This window comes from Chiloscyllium plagiosum, chromosome 6 (assembly GCF_004010195.1).
Source record: "Chiloscyllium plagiosum isolate BGI_BamShark_2017 chromosome 6, ASM401019v2, whole genome shotgun sequence".
In the NCBI taxonomy this organism is placed as follows: domain Eukaryota; kingdom Metazoa; phylum Chordata; class Chondrichthyes; order Orectolobiformes; family Hemiscylliidae; genus Chiloscyllium; species Chiloscyllium plagiosum.
In genome coordinates this window covers 63,794,760-63,820,004 of record NC_057715.1, presented here as the reverse complement: position 1 = coordinate 63,820,004, position 25,245 = coordinate 63,794,760, and the positions used below count along the sequence as shown (strand labels likewise).

The following is a 25,245-nucleotide window of genomic DNA, read 5'->3' as shown; positions in this document are numbered from 1 at the left end:
TGATTTCTAGCATCTGCAGACTTTTGCTTTTATTCTACATTTGAAAAGGTATTTGTAACTGAGAATCTATAACAAATCTGATTGCGTTCAGAAAGCTTCTAAGATACAATTTCTAACCCTTCTTTTTGTCAGAATGACTCTCTGGAGCATGGTTGTCTTAGATTAATGTTTCTATAATACTGGTAACAGCAGTTTGAGATAATCTGGATCTTTCCAGGTGCGAATGCATTAAGTGACAATAATTCTTAACATTTTACTTGTCGAATTGCCTGAATTCGAAAATAAAATAAGGAGCGTGACTGATCTAAATTTAAAAAGATTGCTGTAATAGGCATTCAGAATCACATCAGGCTTAAAAACAAGATCAAGCAGCAAATCAGTGTTTAAAATTAAAACATTGAGAGGTCATATGCCCTAGTAAATAGATCTTCTATCTTTAGTCCCCATATCTTTCTGATAATTTTGAAACTGTCACCGTTGAAAGAATTTTGGCAGCTGTAGGTTCAGCTATTGATTTCATCTTCTACCCTTTAAGGAAACAATTGACAGTGGCAAACAGCAAAGCAAACTGGATTGGAAATGTGGTGCCGGTTTTAAGTTGTGGAAGGTGAGGAGGAACTGGACAAGTGGTGGTCACTGGCTGTCCTTGTCAGGGTCATTTACTTTGCTGCCCTTGTGACTTTCAGTTTTCATCTTAGATTGTCAACTCCCACCTTGGATAGTACGTCAGCCAATTTCAGCTCTGGAGAGTCATGGGAGGCCCTCCAATGTTGGGAGTCTGCCTGCAGTCCCTCACTAGACAATTAGCACAGACCCTGGCCTTTAACTGGCTACAGTGCTGAGAATTCCAGTGGCTATACATTAGGTAAGGAGTTGGACTTGCACACTTTTCTAGTTCTCAACTAGATTGAAAATCCATCCTAAGGTTCTTCAGTATATACTGTTCCATTGGGTAACATAATTCATCATTCACTCTGACCTCTCTCTCTCTCTGTGAAGACTTCAAACGAACTTTCAATTTTACAAAAATAATTATGTACATTATCTGTAAATGATTGGGACATAACCAATTAAATATATTTTAAACTTCAAAAGTTCAGAATAACAAACTTCAAAGAACCTTGTATTTGAATTGAATAGACTGGTTCCTCCAGGACATAGCTGACTCAACAATTACATGGTAACCAACTTCTATGTAAAACTGACAGGAATGAACTACTTTAATGATAAACACAAAAGTAATTCATCTTTCCTTTTTAAAAACTGGCAGCTTGCTCCCAGGTATTTACCAAAGTCACTCCAAATTGTTGCCTTTAAAATTAATCGGCAGTACCTCAGGATGAGTCATTTTCTGCTCAGCAATAATCTACAAAGACTCTGCCAAGATTAGAAATTCTATACTGATACCTTGTTTCACTTTAGTTACGTAAAAATTGGAACAAACTTCTCTATTTAATTTTGAAATGAAAATGCAAAGCCAGCAGTGAGGTTTACACCTAAAACAATTTAATTCTGAGAATACCTTTACAACACATGAACAAAATATATCATATCCTGCTGACATGATTTTGTAGGAACATGTATAGAAAACAGCGAACGAATATACATAATTTAGAGGAACTTTTCCACAATGCATAAAAATGCAATGGCTGTGGTAAGACAAAATTGAGTTCTCTCTCTTACAATAAGCAGCCTTTATGCAATTGACATCTATCCTCTGAGTTAAATTACAACACAGAGCACTCCTAGGTTTTTATACATTAATTTTACTTGGATGTGTGGAATATAACATTTTCATTGGAGATTACTTCCTGGTACTATTACACCACATGTCAGTGCTCTTACGTCATTACTGGAAAACAATGGCATTAACTCCACACACAACCAAATTAAACCATTAATTGGTCATTCTTTTGGATGGCATCTGAAAAAGAAAATATTAAAAATTTACCTTGTTTGTAACATTAAAACATTTCAGGCATGAAACCCTATTGACTGGGATACTAGTTAATTTTCAATACAAGATCCATTGCATATTATGTCGGTATAAAGGTGCCATCACCATAAGGAGTCAGTACCAAAGATGATCACTTCTTTAAAAAAAGGTTTTTATTTAAATAATCAAAGCTACAAATTTAAAATGAGCTATTTTCAACATAAGTAAGAAAAAGTGAAGGTGAAATAAGTCAGGAAGGTGAGGTTGAGAGAAAATAGAAGACATGGTAAGGAAGGACAGTATTAAAAACATTTATTGTGCAGTAAAGAAGATCCTTCCAAAATCTGAGTAATCCTATTCCAGCAGAGTTTGAATTTGTTTCAATGATGTTTGCAAACTGAGAATCTTTATTAAAACGTGTTCAGTGAGAAAACTGGAAATTTCCTAGTCATCAAGTGTTATACTTAAAGACTGAAGGCAATCTTACCGTGGGTTTCATACTACCATTTATGCCCCATTCAGAAAAGTTTCAAAAATTTCTTTTTTTGCTTTTGTTGGTAAAGGACATACAAATAATTGTACACATTAGAACATCAAGCTCGGATTTATTGTTAAGTTAAAGTATGTGCCCATTCCTTGCCAAGTCAAATTCCTTGTAGTTACACTTCATGTAAAATAGCTAGGTGTCTAAGCCAAAGATTTTTCTACCAGTAATCTATTTAACTAATTAGCAATGGGTATTAATAGCTTACATTTGATAGGGAGTGAAATATGCTTAAGTTCATGGAGAATTAATCCATAAAGAAGTCTGTAAGTTGGTTTTGTACTTCATTAAACTCTTCCTGGGTAATCTATCCAAAGCCATGTTAACAGCTGTATAAAAAGGCACAAAATATTGGTACTTAAAATTCTTCCCATATGCAAGTGTGCCTTGAACAGCAATCTTTCTTTCTTCTCAGATGCAAGAGCAAGACTAACAATGCTCACTCGTTTAGGTAAACATGAGCAAACTTCCCATCTGCACATCACCAACTTTCCTACATAACCTGTATGGATGGGATTCAACAGAAGCTGATCATTCCACAGATATTGGAAGCACTCCAGTTGGTTCTAGGTTCACAGAAAAAAAAAGCCAGTTAATTTTAACATATTTGACCACAATCAGATCATGGTGAACCTAATCTTGTTCCAGTATAATGCTATAGCTTTTCCTGTTACATTTCCAGTGCTTCTACAGTACTTTCTCTGCAGGACTGATTTCATGCTAAGGTACACAGGAACTTTCCAGTATTTGGCCAAATAGGCAATATCAAAGTATGAACCCCAACAATAAGTACTAGCAATCGATCCTAACAATTGATGAAGTGGGTGGGGGAAGGGAAGGTATGTAGCAATATTATAGTTATCCATTTTCCACAAAATAGGAGTCACTTGCTTAGAATCAGCGGTGATTGCTATAGTTCATCATCCTCTCATTTACCCCAAAGGTGTATATCAGGCATTAAGTCTGAAGTCTGTAAGATTTAAACAACATATTGGAAACACCATTTATATGGATGATTTCGGATTGTTCCAGGATTTTATTTTTGAGGATAGAAGAAATGGAATATTAGGTCATAGTGCATTATATCAGCTATAGCCATTGTTGTTAAAATTAGCATCATAATATCATCCCACAGCTTTGCTATATTCAGATATCAACTGGACCGAAGAACTTTATTTAAGAATGCCAAGATTTTATTCAAGATTTTACTGCTTTCACAAAAGAGTTATAAATTAAATTGAATGTAAATGCAGTAGACAGCTGCATTTTTAAAAAAAAATTGAGGCTCTTTCGAAGAGTGAATATGAAAACAAAAATTGAATGATTACAAATGTAAGAATTTGAATTTTTTTTCTCTGTTAATGCCATGACCACTCTCTAGAGCTTCCATTCGAATGCACTTCTCCTTCTAAAGGCAATTCCTCACACTTGCAGATGGGAAGAATTTTAAGTACCAATATTTTGCACTAAATGTTAAAATATTACACTAGAAGTAGGTCCAGTCCATAACATTGACTCAGAATGAGTTAATCGTTGAGTTTATGATAATGGTGATTTTTTTTGTTGACTGGAGGGTTCAAAATTGAGCTGGAGTTTTTGAAGCACAAGGGCACTTATTGGTATGTTTTGATTTTTGTTGAAAAAGAAGAAGGAACTCACTACTTTTTAAGGTAATGATCAGAACTAAAAAGAATATCAGGTCACACACACAGAGTGGATTGACACTGTTTTGAAGTGGTTTTTTTTTAAAATGACAAATCTATTCTCAGATGTAATTTTCATAAGTTTTACTGAGTTACCACAAATATTGAGTAATTTATTTTGAATTACATTAAATGTTTTTAAATTTTACCTCATTAAAAACACATTGTGTGTTCAATGATATGCAAACACAGTGACTGAAAACTCAAAGAGGGTCTTTTCAACCTGAAAGTAATTTGCACTGAAATTATCCAATGCACTCAGAATAGAAACTTTACCCCGTTATATTTAAATAACTAATCTTCTTCAGAATCACTGTTGCTCTTTAACGGAGCACTTGTCCTGATAGATGACATCAACTTATCTTCAATCTTTCTTCGTGGATTTTCCTCTAGCTCAGTTTTGATTGCACCAGAATCTGACAGTTTCCATTCCAGTTCTTCATTGAAAATAAAGCAAGGAGAAAATAAGACAATACAAGGAACATTACAATATTATTTAATTCAAAAAGATTTTAAACAATAGTATCCTCCTCCCTCCATTCCTGCAAATGGAACTTATCGTCATTCAGTTATTAACTGGTGGGCATAAATACTAAATCATAATATGTGAGTGTATATTCAAATAATTTGGATCAGCTCCGTATTGTATACACTATGATTAAAAGCCTCAATGGATCTGATGACCCATACTTTTCAAAGGTTACCACACGAAATCTGTTAAGCAAAAGATATTATGTGATCTGATGCTTATTTTAATCAAATAGCTAATTGACTATTTGTGAATGAAGAACATATTAGTAGCAGTTAATTGTTTAAATTGCTGAAATCATTTTGACACTAATTTGAGTCATCATCTAAAAAGTACTGATAACATTATGTTTATGGATGGTTCTTAAAGAAAATAGCTGATTTTAACCAACAATAGTGTTATAAATCTTTGGGAAAAGGGAGACATTTATTTTTGAGAAAAAAATCCAATACTGAGAGACTGCAGTACAATTTAAGTTAAATTCTTAACTGTGTCTGTTATACTGCCTCCCAATCTAAATACTTGCTTGACTATTTTTAGTAGCCTGCCCACGGTTCATTCCCTCACAGTGCAGCAAATTCTCTTCCCCAGCATCGACTCATTTGATGCACAACAAAATCAGTTTGTTTTTATCTTTTCAATGTTTTTTTCCCCCCCAATTTAGTTCACCCTGCACTTTTGTGAAAAGAATTGTATAGATTGTCATAAATGATACACATTATATAATAAGTCATAATACACATTTAAAATGTGCACAATTAGTAAACTTACACATTGGCAGTAGTTAAAGGGATTAGTTGCAATTTCAAAAAAGCAAGTTACCCAACAAGCATCATAGACACCTGTTTAAATAAGCAGTAATTGAAGTCTGAACTGCAAATGAGAGAGAGAGACACGGTGGGGGGTGGGGGAAGAGGTGGAGAGAGGGAGAGCGAGAAGAGCGAGAGAGAGACCCGAGAAAAATCCATTTATCTTTCAAGTTGTGACTTTTAACTGATAAGTCAGCGGCTTTTTAATGAGTGAACTGGCCACCTTGTCTCTCTTACCAACCAGTGAAAGTTTCCTGAGAGTAAGGTGACTGAAGCAACATGCTGGCCAGTGAAAAAGATCAGTACATTAAAATCAGTTCGACAACAGAATCTGGGAATGAAGAGGTTAGAAACTCCTTCCAAAGTGAATCACCGCACACTTTTCTGCATTAAAGTCCATTTGCCACCTCTCAGCCCATCTCTGCAGCTTATCTATTTGTCTCTGTAGCCTACAACATCCTTCATCACTATCTATAACTCCTCTGATCTTTGTCATCTGCAAATTTACTAACCCATCCTTCTACGCCCTCATACAGGTCATTATAAAAATGACAAACAGCAGTGGCCCCAAAACAGATCCTTTCTGTACACCACTAGCAACTGAACTCCAGGATGAACATTTCCCATCAACCACCACCCGCTGTCTTCTTTTAGCTAGCCCACTTCTGATCCAAACCACTAAATCACCCTTAATCCTATGCCTCCATATTTTGTGCAATAGCCTACTGTGGGGAATCTTATCAAACGCCTTACTGAAATCCATATACACCACTTCAACCACTTTACCCTCAAACAGGAAAGGAGAGGTTCGCCCTGTTGGAACTTTACTATAGGCCTCCGAATACCTCCAGAGATATGGAGGAAAGGATAGCAAAGATAATTCTGGATAAGAGCAAGAGTAACAGGATTGTTGTTATGGGAGCTTTAACTTTCCAAATATTGAGTGGAAATACTATAGTTCAAGTACTTTAAATGGGTCAGTTTTTGTCCAATATGTGCAGGATGGTTTCCTGACACAATTTGGACAAGCCAACAAGGGGCGAGGTCACATTAGATTTGAAACTGGGTAATGAACCTAGCCAGGTGTTAGATTTGGAGGTAGATGAGCACTTTGGTGATAGTGACCACAACTCAGTTATGTTTATTTTAGGGCCAATCAAGAATAGTAGTGGGAAGTTGTGCGTGGAGTCCGAGGAGATATGGGAAGCGCTAAATGAATATTTTTCATCAGTATTCACACTGGAAAAAGTCAATGTTGTCGAGAAGAATACTGAGATACAGGCTACCAAACTAGATGGGATTGAGGTCCACAAGAAGGAGGTGTTAGCAATTCTGGAAAGAGTGAAAATAATTAAGTCCGCTGGGCCAGATGGGATTTATTTTAGGATTCTCTGGGAAGTCAGGGAGGAGATTGTAGAGCCTTTGGCTTTGATCTTTATGTCGTCACTGTCTACAGGAATGGTGGCAGAAGACTGGAGAATAGCAAATATTGTTTCCTTGTTCAAGAAGGGGATTAGAGACAACCCTGGTAATTATATACCAGTGAGCCTTACTTCAGTTGTGGGTAAAGTGTTGGAAAAGATTACAAAAGATAGAATTTATAATCATCTAAAGATAAATAAGTTGATTAGGAATAGTCAATACAGTTTTGTGAAGGGTAGGTCGTGCCTCACAAACCTTATTGAGTTCTTTGAGATGGTGACCAAAAAGGTAGATGAGGGTAAAGTGGTTGATGTGGTGTATATAGATTTCAGCAAGGCGTTTGATAAGATTTCCCATGCTGGCTATTGCACAAAATATGGAGGCATGGGATTGAGGGCGAATTGGCAGTTTGGATCAGAAGTGGGCTAGCTAAGAGAAGACAGAGGGTGGTGGTTGATGGGAAATGTTAATCCTGGAATTCAGTTGCTAGTGGTGTACAGCAAGGATCTGTTTTGGGGCCACTGCTGTTTGTCATTTTTATAATGACCTGTATGAGGGCATAGAAGGATGGGTTAGTAAATTTGCAGATGACACTAAGGTCGGTGGAGTTGTGGATAGTGATGAAGGATGTTGCAGGTTACAGAGGGACATAGATAAGCTGCAAAGCTGGGCTGAGAGGTGGCAAATGGAGTTTAATGCAGAAAAGTGAGAGGTGATTCACTTTGGAAGGAGCAACAGGAATGCAGAGTACTGGGCTAATGGTAAGATTCTTGGTAGTGTAGATGAGCAGAGAGATCTTGGCGTCCATGTACATAAATCACTGAAATTTGCCACCAAGTTTGATAGGGTTGTTAAGGCAGCATAAGGTGTGTTAGCTTTTATTGGTCAAGGGATTGAGTTTTGGAGCCAAGTGGTCATACTGCAGCTGTACAAAACTCTGGTGCAGTTGCACTTGAAGTATTATGTACTGTTCTGGTTACTATTATAGGAAGGATGTGGAAGCTTTGGAAAGCGTTCAAAGGAGATTTACCTGGTTGTTGCCTGGTACGGAGGGAAGGTCTTATGACGAAAGGCTGAGGGGCTTGAGGCTGTTTTCATTAGAGAGTAGAAGGTTGAGAGGTGACTTAAATTGAAACATATAAGATAATCAGAGGATTAGATAGGGTGGACAGTGAGAGTCTTTCCTCGGATGGTGATTACTAGCACAAGGGGACATCGCTTTAAATAGAGGTGTGATAGATATAGGACAGATGTCAGAGATAGTTTCTTTACTCAGAGAGTGGTAGAAGCGTGGAATGCACTGCCTGCAACAGTAGTAGACTCATCAACTTTAAGGGAATTTAAATGGTCATTGGATAAACATATGGATGAAAATGGAATAGTGTAGGATTGATGGGCTTCAGATTGATTCCACAGGTCAGCGCAATATCAAGGGCTAAAGGGTCTGTCCTGCACTGTAATTTTCTATGTTCTAAAAGTACTGAACTAGGCTTGATTTCCAGCACACTATCCCAGTGAGGCATAACACAAGTATCACAAAGGGAAGGAATCAAAAAGACATTCAGGAGGCAGTCATGCTCATCACATGTTGGATATTTATAGAATCAGCATTGTACACAGCACAGAAACGGACCCATTGGTCTAATTCATTGGTGCTGACCAGAATCCCAAACTGACATAGTTCCATTTTTCAGCATTTGGCCCATATCCTTCTAAACATTTCCTTTTCATGTACCCATCCAGACACCTTTTAAAATGTTGTAATAGTATCAGTCTCCACCACTTCCGCTGGTTGCTCATTCCTTACACACACCTTCCTCTATGAAAAACTTGCCCCTCAGTTCCTTTTTAAATCTTTCTCCTCTCAACTTAAACCTCTGCCCTCTAGTTTTGGATTACCCCACCTTAAGAAAAAGATCTTGGGTATTCAACCTATCCATATACGCCCTGATTTTATAAACCTCTACAGAGATCAGCCCCTCAGCCCTCAACGCTCCAGGGAAAAAAGCCCCAGCCTATTCAGCCTCTCCTTATAACTCAAACCCTCCAGTCTTGGCAACATCCTTGTAAATCTTTACTGCACCCTCTCAAGTTTAACAACATCCTTCTTGTAGAAAGGAAATCAGAATTGTATGCAGTATTCTAAAAATGGCCTAACCAAACTCCTGTGCAGCAGTAATATGACATCTCAACTCCTACACTCAATGTTCTGACCAACAAAAGCAAGAGTGCCATACGCTTTCTTCACCACCCAATCTACCTGAAACTCCACTTTCAAGGAACTATGCACCTGCAACTCTAGGTCTCTTTGTTCGGAAACACCCCTCAGCACCTTACCATTTACTGTATAAGTCCTGCCCTGGTTTGCCTTAACAATATGCAACACCTCACATTTGACATTTTTTGAAAGAATGAACTAACTTACATTTATATAACACCTTTTCATACAATGCAAAATGCTTCTAAGTGAATTGAATATTTTAGAATCACAGTGACTACTGCAAGGTAGGTAAACATTGTAGTCAATTTGTGCAGAGCAAAACCTGTCAAATATAATGAGATGAATATCAATTGATTGCTTTAGAGGTGTAGAAAAGATATAAATATTTGTCCAGCTATTGGGATAATTTTCATGCTGCTGTTTAACCAGTACAATAGGATATTTTGCATTTAAATTAGTAAGCAAATAGAAATTTCACCGTAAGTCTGAGTTACCCAATGAATATTTCAGATGGTGTGTTATTTTACAAGAAATATTGGACAGGCTAGGCCTGTATCACCTGGTGTTTAGAAGAGCAAGAGGTGACTTGATAGAAACAGAAGATGCTGATGGGTCATGACAAGTTGGATGTGAAGAGGATGTTTTCTCTTTTGGGAGGATCAAAAATTACAGAATATTTGAAAACCAGGGGTTGTTCATTTAAAAAAAAGAGATAAGGCAAATGTTTTTCTTTCAGTACATCGAATGTCTTTCAAGTTGGATGTGAAGAGGATGTTTTCTCTTTTGGGAGGGTCAAAAATTACAGAATATTTGAAAACCAGGGGTTGTTCATTTAAAAAAAAAGAGAGATAAGGCAAATGTTTTTCTTTCAGTACATCGAATGTCTTTGAAGCTCTCTTCCTGAAAAGGTGGTCAAAGCAGAACTCAAATAATTTTAAGGCAGAGGTAAATAGATTTATTTTTTGGGAAGCAAGGAGTGAAAGGTTATCAGGGGCGGAAGGAAAATTGATCTGATGTGGACTCAGATTGGCCCTGATTTTACTAAATAGCTGAGCAGGTCAAGGGGCCAAATGGCTGCTCCCTAATTATCTGCACTGCTGTACATAATTCAATACTAGATAATATGTACAATCTTCCTGATAATGTTCTTATTTTAGTAACACAGCAGCCGCTGGCCTGCAAGACCCATGAGAGCAAATAAAAAGTAATTTGAATTTCCTGCATTCTGTTACTTTAGTTAAAAAAAAACTAACTGATTAATTTTTCACAAAAGTTCTGACTCTTAAGCATAGGAAAACCAGGTTCAAGACACCAATCTGTCCACTGGGACAATGATAGAAAATCTGCAACAGTTCAGTGCTGTGTTGTACCTGTAACACAATACACAAATACTGGTTTTTAGGAACGCCGGACTAAGTGTTCAATAAAAGCTCCCAAAATGTACAACCAAGTGGAAAATGGTTCATCGTTCGTATTTGTACTTTAATCTTCAGTACTGTGAAGTAGCTATAATGTATCAGGCATGGCAATAAATGTTGAGCTTTGCAATAGGGACCAGTTAAAAATTATAACTTAATTCGCTTGCCGGTCAAATCCTAATTTATGAACTGCATCATGTCACTCTGTGCATCCCAAACAACTTAATGTAGCTACACTAATAACTCTCTGCTCCATTAGTGACAGCGTGGAATTTCCCCAGCCTGTAATTTAGTCACTAATTACATAGTCAATCTCACTAGTAAACATGGAGATGAATAAATCTCACATGATGAAAACAAGTCAATTTCATTCAAAGTTGCAAGTCCACATTCAGTGAATGAAGAAGTTATAAATCTCCTGATAGTGGTAGCCCTACACAATAATCTACACTTTGCTTCCATTAACACATGCATGACTTGAGGTCTTCAGCATCACAAATTCCAGTCTTTTCAATATTCAGCATCTTTTTGATATCAAAGTGAAATGGCTAAAGGCTATGGACCCCGACAACATTTCAACAGTACTGAAGATCGGAGCACGAGAACCAGCTGTGACCCGAATCAAGATATTCAGACTGACATCTACCTGACAATGTCGAAATTTGCCCAGGTATGTCCTGATACACAAAAAAACAAGACAAATTCAAGCTACTCAATTGCTGCCCGATCAGTCTTCTCTCGATCAACAGTGAAGTGATGGAAAGTATCATCAACAGTGCTATCAAGCAGCACCTGCTCAGCAACAACCTGCTCAGTGATGCCCAGTTTGGGTCCACTCAACTCCTGCCCTCATTAGGTGCAAACATGTCTGGCACGTAGGAAGATGATCATGATTGTTGGAGATCAATCGTCTCAGCTCCAGGATATCTCTGCAAGAGCTCCTCAGGGTAATGTTCTCGGCCCAACCATCTTCAGCTGCTTCGTCAATGACCTTCCCTCCATTATTAGGTCAAACATGAGGATGTTCGCCAATGATTGCACCAATGTTCAGCTCCATCACGACTTCTCAGATACTGAAGCAGTTCAAGGCCAGATGTAGCAAGACAATATCCAAGTTTACGCTTAGAAGAAGCAAGTAACATTTGTACCACAAATGTGTCAAACAAGAACACCTTCAATAACCATCACCCCTTGACAATCAGTGGTATTATCATTAAATCTCTATCAACATCTTAGGGCTATTTTGACCAAAACCTGAACTAGATTAACCATAGAAATACTGTGCATGCAAGGGGTGATCAGAAGTTAAGAAATCTTGCATCGCATAACTCAATCCCTGATTCTGAAAATCCTTTTCAGCATTTACAATGCGTAAGTCAGGAGCCGAATGGAATACTGCCCATTTGCCTGGTCGAGTGCAGCTTCAACAACACGCAAGAAGCTTGGCACCATCTGGGACAAATAACCCCACTTGATTGGCACCATACCCACAAACATCACATACCCACCACAAATGCACAACAACACCAATATGTACTGCAAAAATTCACTAAGGCTCCTTAACTAGCACCTTCAAAACCCATAATCATCACCATCTCGAAGGACAAGGGCAAGAAATACATGGAAACATTATGACATGCAAGTTTACCTCCAAACCACTCACCATCCTGACTTGGAAATATTACACTATTCTTTCACTACTGCTGAGTCAAAATCCTAGAACTCCCTCCCCCAACAGCACCATGGCTCTATCCACAAAATGGATTGCAGAAGTTCAAGATGGCAGTTCACCACCAGTTCCAGTGAGGGATGGACAATTAATGCTGACTCAGCCAGTGAAGCAACATACCGTGAGTGAACTTATAAAAAACAGCTGCAAGTCATCAGAAACGTAGCGGAGGAACTGCTGAGAATGGAAAGTGCTCGTTGATTAGCCCTGGGATCAAAGATAGGTTTTTGTAAAAAAATTCACTTTATATAACAATGAAGATTCAGAAGTTCAGGGCAAATTTGCAAAGAATAATAAAATTGGAGAACAGGATAACTTTTGAATCAGGGAATACCGCCAGTAAATGAGAAAATGAAAATATACCAGAGGATAACAGTGATGGATGAAATGTAATAAGGGTTTATGTTGAGAATCTCACATAAAAAGACAAAATGGGGAGAAAGATTGTCCTCTGCAGTACATTTTGAGTGAATTTGGCATTGGAGTAGGGAAAGGAATGAAAACTCAATGGAAATTTATCCTCCCATTTATACAACTAATCTAGAATATCGACTGTGCTTCTCTATCCACAGATGCTGCCAGACCTGTAATGTATTGCAAGCAGCTTCTGTCATTGTTGAACCTGATGCTTCTTCTTGTGACATTTCCAGTGTAGCTATAAGCTTTTGCTTGCAACAGATAAATTCATTTGGCAGGGATATCATAACTGCTGCAGAATAGTTCTGTGGCAATTCCTTTAAGGAGACACTTGCCCCAGTATTTCAGATTTTGTGGGATTGTCCTTTCAGATTAAAAAAAATCATTGGAAAATACAACTTCCTTAGACTGTGTAACTGCAATACAGTATAGAGGCCACTTGGTCACTTTTAGACAGCAATTGGCAAGGTGAAAACACCTCAGTTAAGAAACCTCCCTTTTTAGATTTCCTGCAAATGTTTATTCTTAAGTGGTAATCCTACCCAGAGTGTGCTCAATATGATTTAGATGCTGCAATTCAAACATAACCTGGGTTCAGTAGTCAGGTGCTGAACAACAGCTGACAAAATATTGTCATACAACATGTAAGTCCATAAATCAGCTATTTAAACACGATTACTTTTCAAATAAATGTCTTGTAAAGGAAAGCTGTTTTTATTTAAAGTAATGTCTATTAAAAAGATGTTAAAGCATGAACACAGGCAACTGTCAATCTGCAGAAATCAATTTAATTAATCACTTACCATCTTTTGTTAAATTCATGCCTCCAAACACCAAAGGTCCAACATACTGTGCCTTGATGTCTCCATCACGATAAACAAATATTGTTGGCAGGTTCCTGTCAGGGTAGTTGGGTATACAGGTTGTGGATATTGCTTTAATAAATTTAGTTTCTGGGAACATCGTTGCTAGTTCACTTAGATGTTGATTGAGCAAGGCACAAAGAGGTATCCTGAAGCAAAAACATATAGACAAGTAATTGTAAAACAATATGAAATAAATATTAACAAATGCTCAAAATCCTTATTAAGCAATCAAGAATGGGAGTTAAAATCTCAATATTTATTTAGGACACAGTAACATTTAAAAAAAAACCTTAAATCTACTAAATTTCAGATGGCATCAAACTGTATTACACTGAAATATTGGGAGAAGAGATTTCAAATAGCTACCCCTCCAATACAATAGCACTATCAGCCATGTTAGCATGGTGAAATTCTTATTGCAAATTTTCTTACAGATTATGATAACATTTCTTCCATAAAAATTATACCTGAGGAGTAAAGGGAAAATCTGCTTTAATGCCTCAGTATGCTTATCTGATTGCACAAAGACAGCATAACAATAAAATGAAGTTTGAGATAGCATTAAGTACGATGAATGTTTGAGATTCAAATTGTGTCTTACAGATGGTTTTTATACTTACCCCTGTTTGTAAAGATGCAGTATTACCCACACACCCTTGCCAGCTTTAGTCACCTCCTGCACATAGTCTGGCCCAGAGATCTCCAAAACTTCCCCAAAGACCTTCTTCATCTGGGTTGCCTTCCATTCGGCTAGCCGCTGCTGTCTGAATACAATTAAGTAAATGATTATTTTCTATTACAACTTTAAATAGTAGCTAATCCTTTAGATTCCTTCGAGCTGATTTATGGACTTGCATGTTATATGACCATATTTTGTCAGCTGTTATTCAGCACATGGCTACTGTACCAAGTTGTGTTTGAGTTGCAGCATGTAAGATCGTTAATGTTTAATGCCAGAGCTATTCAATACATTTTTCATACGGGAAATATGTCTTTATAAGAAACAACAGCTGGAATTCATTGCCATCTCCTCTGGCAGGGTCTGCATTGTTTCCACCCCTCCACCCCGTTAGAATTCATGGTGGGAAAGCCCGTGAATATTCTGCCTGCTCTAGTAGCACTATTCGAGACCCCCCAAGTGGACAACCAATGCTCACTTTACCTCATTCCACTACTGTTGGTATTAACTAAGTAATAGGTGGGCCAAGCGCACGATAAGCAAACCCATGGCTTGTTTGTGGGGGAACCCAGAGGGGGTTCCTTCATTTAAAGGCACTAGGTGTGTGAATAAGGGGCCTGGTATTGGGATGGAGCTCCTGCTGAGGTCCACCTCTTCCTTTGCCCCCAAACTCCCTTTCATAGTTCCCACCCAGCAGCCTCCATCTGGCTATATGTCCTGGGATCCAGCAATGATGCTGAGCCTTGACAGGGTGCAGTAATGGCAGCCATCACTACAGTCGTGGCAGCAGTACCTTCAGCACAGCAGTCAGTCTCTGCCTGGCCAGAAGCTCTCCTCAGGTGCCACTCCTGCCCTTGGGGTCCTCAAACCCAGAGGAGACCTGCTGCTGCCCAGAAACTGCCTGAGTGCCATTTTTAATTTAGTAATCCTTCCCCAAGAGAGACTTCAGAGGGTTCCTACTGGTTTTCCAGCCAGAGGCAAGACCTCTATCACCTTCATTGAATCAAATCCTGCCTGAAATAATGTTAACATGACAATAAAGACCCTGTAAGTTTGAATTTCAAAAGCATGACCAAGTAAAAAGTACACCAGCATAAAGACATCAATGCCCCATATGTCAAATACAGATAATATAATAGATAGAATTTGCTGCAATGGAGTATTGGAGAGCATCTGCAGTCAGTTAGATTTGTCCTTCCACATTTAGATTTTCTTCAAAACATTGTTGGTGGCAAGCAGTAGAAAGCATGAATTGGTGATGGCACAGAGAAGGAAACTGAGCATCTGGGACCCGAGTGAACAAAGCAACCAACAATGTATCTTCTTAACCCACCAGATTGGATACTTGGGAAGCAAAGAGCAAAAGGATAGAGAAGGAAGTATTAAGTATTGCTGAATTCAATGTCAAATCTAATACACAAAGAGAAAGAATGATTATAAAAAGAGAAATAGACAAGATAAAAAAATTAAATTCAATATCGTTAAAATCTCCAACAACTAACACTTGGAGGAATGAGATGCACACTCAAAATCAGTCAATCACCATGTCAAGTGAGTGCAGTAACTTATGCTTGAATGACAAGGCTAACTTCCTATGGCAAACTTAATCATGTTTACTGTGTAAACAATGACTACACAATACTCAATGCATTTCAGTAGTGAAACAGGCAACAAAATGCCATTTTCATGAAGATAAATTGATTAAGCGAAATTACACAGAAACTTCTAGACTCTGCCATTTAACTATTCAACTATCTCTTGCCTGAAGTTTATTTATTATTCATTCAGGGGACATGGGTATTGGGCAGTAAACACATCTCTAGTTGCCCATGAAAAGTGGGTGAAGAGCTGTTTTCCTCAACCATTACAATCCCATGTGGTCCACCGACTAAAAAGCAAATTCCAGGAATTTTGCCCAGAGATATTGAAGGACGGAGGATATATTTCCAAATCAGGGTGGGGATAAACTTGCAGGTGGTGGTGTTCCCATGTATCTGCATCCCTTGTCCATGGATTTGAAAGGTTCTAAAGATCTTTGGTGAACCTCTGCATTGCATCTTGTCAGCACGGTACGGTGGCTCAGTGGTCAGCAGTGCTGTCACACAGCGCCAGGCACTGAGGCGACTGGCTGTGTGGAGTGTGCACATTGTCCCATTGTCGGCTCAGGTTTCCTTCAGGTGCTCCGGTTTCCTCCAAAGATGCGCAGTTTAGATGGATTGACCATGCTAAATTGCTCATAGTGCCCATGGATGCTCAGGCTAAGTGGATTAGCCATGGGAAAGGTAAGGTTACAGGGATAAGCTGGGAGGTTGGGATGCTCCTCGGAGGGTTGATGCGGACTTGATAGGCCAAATGGACTGCTTCTGCACAGTAGGGATCCTATGATTGTTGATAGTACGCTTGTTGCTACTGAATGTCAGTGTCAGTGAAGTTCCACCCTCCCATATCCCAGATTCAACCCTCCAACTCAGCCCTCTTGAACAGTCCTACCTGTCCATCCTTCCCACCTATCTGCTCCACCCTCCTTTCCAACTTATCACCATTATCCCTCACCTCCATCTATCTATCACATTCCCAGTTACCTTCCCGCCAGCCCCACCCCCATCCCATTTATCTCTCAGGGTCCTTGGGCCACCCCTTATTCCTGATGAAGAGCTTATGCTCGAAATGTCGACTCTCCTGCTCCTCGGATGCTAAATGTCCCCAATCACTCTGCTTCCACCACCACAGCTGGCAACACATTCCATGCATTCACAACTCTCTGCATAAAGAACCTACCTCTGATGTCTCCTTTATACCTTCCTCCTAATATCTTCAAACTATGACTCCTCATAGCAGTCAATCCTGCCCTGGGGAAAAGTCTCTGGCTATTGACTCTATCTATTCCACTCATTATCTTATATACCTCGATCAGGTCATTCCTGAAATGTCGACTCTCCTGCTCCTCGGATGCTGTCTGACCAGCTGTGCTTTTCCAGCACCACACTTTTTGATTCTAATCTCCAGCATCTGCAGTCCTCACTTTCTCCTGGATGTGGTGTCAATCTAACAGGCTGTTTTATGCAGGCTATTGGAAAGCACGTTCTTTACTTGTGCCTTATTGACGGTGGACAGGGAGTCAGGAGAAAAGTTGCTCGTTGTCGGATTCCTTGCCTCTGACCTGCTCTTCTACACACAGAAGGCAAGTCTGGTTCAGTTGCTGTGCCATTTTCCTCACTGCTACTTTAACAATAAAATTGGGGTCTATATTAAAACAAAAGAAAGAGTAATATGTGAAAATTCTGCTATGGCAAATGGTAGAATTTGAATTCAATTTCTTTAAAAATCTGGAAGTAAGGATCTAACGATGTCCATGAACCCACTGCTGACTGTCAGAAAAACCTCTCTGGTTCACTAATGTCTTTTAGGCAAGGAAATTGCCATCCTTACCTGGTCTAGTTTACGTGACTTCAGACCCACAGCAATGTGATTGACTCTTAACTGCCCTCTGGGTAATAAATGCTGATCCAGCCAGCGATGCCCTCCCGTGAATGAATTTTAAAAAATTTAAAAAGGCAACGTGACACACAGATATAAAATTCAGTGTAAATGGAAAGAGCATACTAACTGAAGAATGTCCAAGTGTTCTGCAAACCTAGACAAAGAAGAATTGTTTAATTAGACTTCACAAGTGCATTATCCATCAGACTTGGCATTGTGAAGTACTTTTAAAAAAAAGAGGCAGATCACATATTGAGAGCGGTCAATTAAAATAATAATAAATTATGCTATGTTATAGAGTGGACCATGGCAAATGTTTTGGTTTTTCAATGGTAACTTGATGTTCTTGGGTTTGCTGGAACCCAGTAACCAAATGAGATTTGCATTTCCAAACATCCTTGTTTAAAATCTTCCAATCATTTACCTATACATTTCAATGGCTCTTTCATCTTCCTCACTGAATTCATCCTCATTCTCCTCTAACTCCTCCAGGGTCATGTCTTCATATGTTTTAACTGTCAGAAGGAAAACCAGATTTGTTATCTGAATATACTGAGAACATCACACTTTTAAAAATTTGTTAACTTGTAAGCATACATTAAAAGTGCACTCTCCTGGTGTAATAAGATACAAGGCACACTTTTTTAAAAAAATTTAGAAATGGAGCAGAGAAACCATGGGCTGAATCTTGTGCTTGTTTGCCCAAGTCCAAGTTGCTACAAATGTTTTTGGAAGGTTTTTTTTGCCACATGGCCAAAAAAGACTTTCCTACTGCATCTTACCAAATATCACCTAATTAACTACCTACTGCTCCTGTAGTGACCCTCACATTCGATTTTGGACATATCACTCATGTTTCCCAGCAACCACCACACAGCAGATATCCCAGAAACCACTGGTATCCCTCATGCCCACACCATCTTTAAAAATCCATTGTGCAAGCACTGTCAGTCCAGAGCTGCCCTGTACAGTTCCAGACATTTGGTTTTGGACATGGCAGACACGAGGGGATACGCAGCTTGCTGTGAAGGCAGGGACCTGGAACATCTGTTGGATAGTGCATAGTTGGGCCATACTCTTTCTCCTGTGAAGTGAAGTGAAGGTCAAGAAGCCACACCATTCCAGCCTGATCCGAAGTAGCCACTTGGCTCAGCACCATCTGGAAGAATGCCCAGCACTTTAGGAAGATGTTGTCCACTCTACCAACATCAGTGCCTCACCTTCTCTCAGGTACCTCACACTACCTCTGCTACCGCGCCTGCCTCTCACCAAGGCTTACACTCGACTGCTCTCGTGAATGTCTGCAACATTGACCCTCATACACTGTCACCCATCCCAATTCCCAACTAATCCTGCGTGCTCTCTCTGCCATCTAAATCACTTACTTGGGACATGTCCCAACCATTGCCACCCATTTTCATCTCCCGAGATATGTGACCCCCTCTCTCTGATTCCAGGAGAAAAACAGTCCCCATTAGGTCAGAAAATTCAAGGTGGGTGGTAGATTGTTCGACATTCAGCTCCTTATCCTTCATGTGGGCAGAATTCTGACTCAGAGGGGCTGACTGACCATTTCCAAGCTGGCTGCAATCAAAGGCTAAGACAGAAGGAAAAGAGCTTGGTGTTTCTGGCCAAGGTAGCAATGTGCAAGGAGGCAAGGCAGGGATATTGTGAGCATCCAGGAAGGCTCAGAGACTGGAAACTTGGACAAAGTACCAATGTAATGTCTGCAAATCTTGCAGTAATTGCACTCCAGGGAGATGTTTCTGCATAGGGAGGGGGAGCTAAGTTAGTTTAAAAACATTCAATGGACCCTGAAAGACTGAAAAACCCATATAATAGACCAAAGAACAGACTGCAAATGAGGGATCATTAATCTAGAAGCTGGCTTGAAGTTTGTTCATTGCAGGCTGCATCATATGGAAATTGGGGAAATCTCTGGGCATTTGCTGGCATGTTTATTATGTGGATTGTAGCTCACTGAGAGAGAGGTAGAAAGAGAAAAATAACAGTTATTCAGGTCTGTGCTGTAAGCTGAGTTAAAAACAAAAACTGCGTGGAATCCAGGTGAGGTGTGATCTCAATTTTAATTTTGTAATGGAACAGAAGCTGGAAGATTGTCTAGTTTGAATCTATAGTGGTTCTCCACACGGTTATGAAAAATAAATCCTCATTAGCTGTATGTTAATGGAAAGCTGATCAAAACAAGGAATGAGACATCCACAATTAAAATAGGATAAATGGGATGTTTACCTCTAAGAATAGCTGGGGTTGAGAATTTTCCAGAGGATTGTGGCATCTTACAAAAGTATAGAACTCTAAGATCAATGTGCCTTATTAAGAGAATTTTTGGGTGAAGAAATAAATGAGTCCATAACATTCGTAATTATAAACCATATTGTTGTGTTCATAGTGTTTACTATTTTTTATATAAAGTTTTTATTTAGAAAAGCGAAATATTGTGGTGTACCTCTATTGGTTGAAACAGGGTATTAAGCATTTTCTTTACAACTTAAAAATCCTTAACAGAGTTCTAACAACATCATCCACATGTTATAAAGAATGCACTAAAGTAAATGACTTGTTAGCTTGTAAAGAAATTCGAGAAGATTTTACTAAAATAGGTAAGCTAAAACCTGCGACAGCCTGGAACTATGCAAGTTTAAATGCCATCCTTCCATGTCGGACCTAGATGTAAATCAGAGTGCTGACAGGCTAGACAATGGAGAAAGCTAAATTTTCGATTTAGCTGCACGAAATCTAGTGTGGATAGCTCAAACTAATCAATACAAGCCAATCAAAATTTGGGCAATTGGACAAGAGTGGCCAAAACCTGAAAATTATATCAGCAACAAGTGGTGAGAATAGCAAGGGGATAAAACATATCTGCCCTGGTCTTCAATCTATTGTTACAAATGCATCCATATCAGTCCATGATAATATCAGTAGGAATGACTAGCACATAGCTCTGAGTAACTGAGAAAAAGTCCTGTTTTTACATAGAGGACGTCCTCTATTTTGCTTTATGGAACTGCTGCTATGTTATACGTGATAGACTCAGAACAGACCCAGAAAGTCAAAATTGAGCATCCATGAGCCTTCAGCAGGGGTAGATTTGTATTCAACGATAATGTGCAATCTCACTGCCTGCCCTTTCCCATCAAGTCAGTGTTCAGTTAATGGTCCGGAATGGCATGCCAGGAGCAGCACCAGGTTTCCCTAAAACTGGTGAAGCTACAATAAAGGACTATGCCAATGCTGAACAGCAGAAGTAGCGCTAAAACAATGTTGAAAGTTGCCCAAATAATCCAGTCTACAAAATGCAAGGAAAATCCAACCCAGCCAATTACTGCTTCACTGGTCTACTTACAATCGTCAGAAAACTGATAGAAAGGATCTTTTACAATGCTAGTAGGTTATGCACATTCAAATATACAGACCCGTTACCAACGCTTATCTTGGGTTCTGCCCAGTTGATGCAGATCTAATTACAGCCATAGTCATATAGTCATGAAGCATGGAAACATACCCTTTGGTCTAACTAGTCCACACGAACCATGATCCCAAACTAAATTAGTGCCACATGTGCCTGTATTTGGTCGATACCCCTCTAAGCATTTCCTATTCATGTACCTGTCCAAATGTCTTTTAAATATTGTAACTGTACCTGCATTCACCATTTTCTGTGCAGTTCATTCCACATATGAACCACTGTGTAAGAAAAAGTTGCCTCATATGTCCTTTTAAATCTTTTCCCTCTCGCCTTAAAAATTTGCTCCCTAGTTTTGAACTCCTCCACCTTAGGGAAGAGACCCTTATCATTCAACTTATCTATGCCTCTCATGATTCTATAAATCTCTATAAAGGTCACCCCTCAACCTCCTATGTTCCAGTGAAAAAAAGTCCCTGCCTATTTTTATAACTCAAACCCTCCATTCCAGGCAACATTCTGGCAAATCTTTGCGAACCCTCCCCAATTTAATAATATCCTTCCCATAACAGGGTGATCAGAACTGCACATAGTACTCCAAAAGAGACCTCACCAATGTCCTAGGCAAAAGTGAGGACTGCGATACTGGAGGTCAGAGTCTAGATTCGAGTGGTGCTGGAAAAGCACAGCAGGTCAGACAGCATCCAAGGAACAGGAAAATCAATGTTTCGGGCAAAAGCACTTCATCAAGAATGAAGGCAGGGAACCTCTCGGGTGGAGAGAGAAATGGGAGGGGGTGGGGCTGGGGAGAAGGTAGCCAAGAGTACAATAGGTGGATGGAGGTGGGGATGAAGGTGATAGGTCAGACAGGAGGGTGGAACAGATAGGTGGGAAGGAAGATTGGCAGGTAGGACAGGTCATGGGGACAATGCTGAGCTGAAACTACCAGTTTCCTTATTTCCCCATCCCCCATCTTACCCCAGTTGCAACCTTCCAGCTCAGCACCATCCCCATGACCTGTCCTACCTGCCAATCTTCCTTCCCACCTATCCGTTCCACCCTCCTGTCTGACCTATCACCTTCATCCCCACCTCCATCCACCTATTGCCCCCCCTCCCAATTATCTCTCCACCCCAGAGGCTCCCTGCCTTCATTCCTGATGAAGTGCTTTTGCCCGAAACATCGATTTTCCTGCTCCTTGGATGCTGCCTGACCTGCTGTGCTTTTCCAGAACCACTCTGATCTAGACTCACCAATGGTCTGTACAACCTTAACTTGACATCCCAACTCCTTTACTCAAAGGTCTGAGCAATGAAGGCAAGCATGCTAAACACCTTCTTAACCATCCTGTCTACCTGTGACATTAGAGCCAAATTCCAAGAATGACAGTCTTCAACATCAAAACAGATTTTGACCAAGTACGGCATCAAGAAGCTTCAGAAAAATGCATGTCAAATGGGATTATGGGGGGGAAACATCCCTCTGGCTGCAGTCATATGTCAATTGGTTGGTTGTGCTTCCTCGAAGTCAGTTATCTCAGCCCAGTTTATCACTGCAGAAGTTCCTCAGGGTGGTGTCAGAGGCCCTAGAGTGCCTTCAACAGCTTCAGTTACCTTCCCTCCATTATAATATCTGACTCCTCAAGTACAGAAGCAGCCTGTGCCCCCACATGCAACAAGATCTGGACAACAGTCCGGCTTGAGCTGATCAGTGGCAAACAACCTTTGCACAGTACAAGCGCCAGGCAGCAACCATTTCCAACATGAGGGAGTCTAACCATCATCCCTGACATCAGTCAGCTTTGCATGGTCAGAAAGGAGAGATCCCATCCACAGTGACACACAGCTCAAGTAAGTATGTATACTAATTTGACTGTTTATGATAGGTTACTTCCAGTTTGAAGGTAAACAGGGGATATATTTACAGTTTGAGTGAGTACATAAGTCAGGGAATTTGGAGGCAATATTGGACATCAATACAGGGGAGAAGAGGTGCTTTTTGCTTGCGTTTTTATCTCATTAGTTTGCAAGGCTTTTATTTAACAGGATAAATTGAACTCCAGGACTAGGGGCACAGCACAAGAGTAACATCACAGATAAACCATAACTTTATTGGTTGATAATAACTACTAATTAGACTGTCTATAATAGGTTACTTTCAGTTTGAAGGTAAACAGGGGATTTATTTACAGGCTGCGAACTAAAATACCAGTGCAAATTTCTTTAAAATCAAATTAAGAATTAATTAATTAAAACAGACATGCAGGGCCAGATGATGTGTTGTAACTACACGCTGTGGGAGCTGTTAGACCTCACTGTGGCTCATAGCAACCACATCTGTACTAAGTGTTGCTTTAGGAATTCCAGCTCCAAGTTGATGAGCTGGAGTCTGAATTCCAAACAGGGAAGTGGAGAGTTACCTGGATGCTGTGTTTCAGGAGGCAGTCACACCTCTTAGATTAAATACCTCAAATGCATTCAGGGACAGGAGGGTGTGACTATGCAAGAGGCAGGTAGAGGGATCCAAGAGGTAATGCTGAAGGATCCTCCATCTTTAAGCTTGTCTAACAGGTTAGTAATTCTTGCTCCCTGTCCGGATAAGAGTGGGGCTATAGGATGAATGAGGAAACTGACCACAGCACTATGGTACAGAGAACAATTCAAGAGGGCACAGAAAAAAAAAGTAGTTGTAATTGGTGGGAGTAAAATCAGGGAAATTGAGAATGTCCTCTTTAGCCAGGATTGAGATTCCCGAAGGCTGTGCTGTCTGCCTGGTGCGCAGCTTCAGGATACCTCATATGGGCTGCAGAGGAACTTGGAATGAGAGGAGAAAGACCCAGTTGTCAGGATGAAGGGCTTAGAAGTGTGAGGGAAAGCTCTTATTGAAATGTGCAGAATACTGAGAGACCTGGATGGAATGGACATGGAGAAGATGTTTCCACTAATAGGACAGACTAGGACCCAAGAGCACAGCCTCAGCATTAAGAGATGAACTGAGGGGATGAGCAGGAATCTTTTCAGACAGATGGTGGTAAATCTGTGGAACCCATTGCCATTGAAGACCATAAAGGCCATGTCATTGAGTATATTTAAGACAGAATTAGATGGATTCTTGATTAGTAAGGGAATCAAGTGTTACAGAGAGAAGGCAGGAGAATGGGGTTGAGAAACATATCAGCCATGATTGAATTGCACAGCTGACTCAATGGGCTGATGGGCCAAATTCTGCTCTTATATCTGCTGGTCTTAAATAACATTACCATCACTGAATTCTCCCACTATTAACATTTGGTAGGTTACCAATACTCAGCAATTTAACTACTAAAGGTACAAGAGGAGGGGAGAGCCTGTGAACCTGCTGACTCTTTAAATTCTGACCACAATTTATAAATCAAAGGTCAGGTGTATGGTGTGATGGAATATTCTCCACTTGCCTGGTGTGAATGCAGCTCCACCAACGCAAAAGGGTTGACAACATCCAAGCCAACATAACATATACAACTGTAGCAATTCCCCAACCTTCTTTCAATAGTTCCTTTCAAAGCCTCTACAATCTTGGAGGAATAGGGTAATAGACAAATGAGAACCCCATGATGTACAAGATATGGTCCAAACCATACATAATCCCATTTTTGGGAATATATTACAGCTTCTTCGTAATTTGGAGATGCCGGTGTTGGACTGGGGTGTACAAAGTTAAAAATCACACAACACCAGGTTCATAGTCCAACAGGTTTAATTGGAAGCATTAGCTTTCAGAGCGTTGCTCCTTCATCCGGTGGTTGATAAAGGAGCAGTACTCTGATAGCTTGTGCTTCCAATTAAACCTGTTGGACTATACCCTGGTGTTGTGTGATTTTTAGCTTCTTCATAGTCACTGGTTCAAAACCTGGCAAATCCCTTCCTAACAGGAATATACCTAGAACAAAGACTGCAGCGCTTCAAGAAGCCTTAAACACTCTTTAAACTCCCACAACTGACAAGAAGTACATATCACTGTAAAGGCCACTTTTGCTCCATCACAATCTACAGACCCAGAAAATAACACCGTCTTATTCCTCTA

General features: G+C 39.7%; 1 protein-coding gene across 1 annotated transcript in view; it reads right to left on the bottom strand.

Moving 5' to 3' along the window:
• Positions 1-1,484: 1,484 nt before the first annotated feature.
• pdcl3 (phosducin-like 3) overlaps positions 1,485-25,245 on the bottom strand; it is a 42,911-nt gene continuing 19,150 nt past the window's right edge. Inside the window, exons 3-7 of the mRNA XM_043691698.1 lie at positions 18,178-18,268; positions 14,215-14,358; positions 13,532-13,740; positions 4,460-4,620; positions 1,485-1,924 (exon numbers count right to left, since the gene is read on the bottom strand). Of these exons, the coding sequence (XP_043547633.1) occupies positions 4,478-4,620; positions 13,532-13,740; positions 14,215-14,358; positions 18,178-18,268 (587 nt within the window). The 3' untranslated portion in view covers positions 1,485-1,924; positions 4,460-4,477. The remainder of the gene's footprint in view (positions 1,925-4,459; positions 4,621-13,531; positions 13,741-14,214; positions 14,359-18,177; positions 18,269-25,245) is intronic.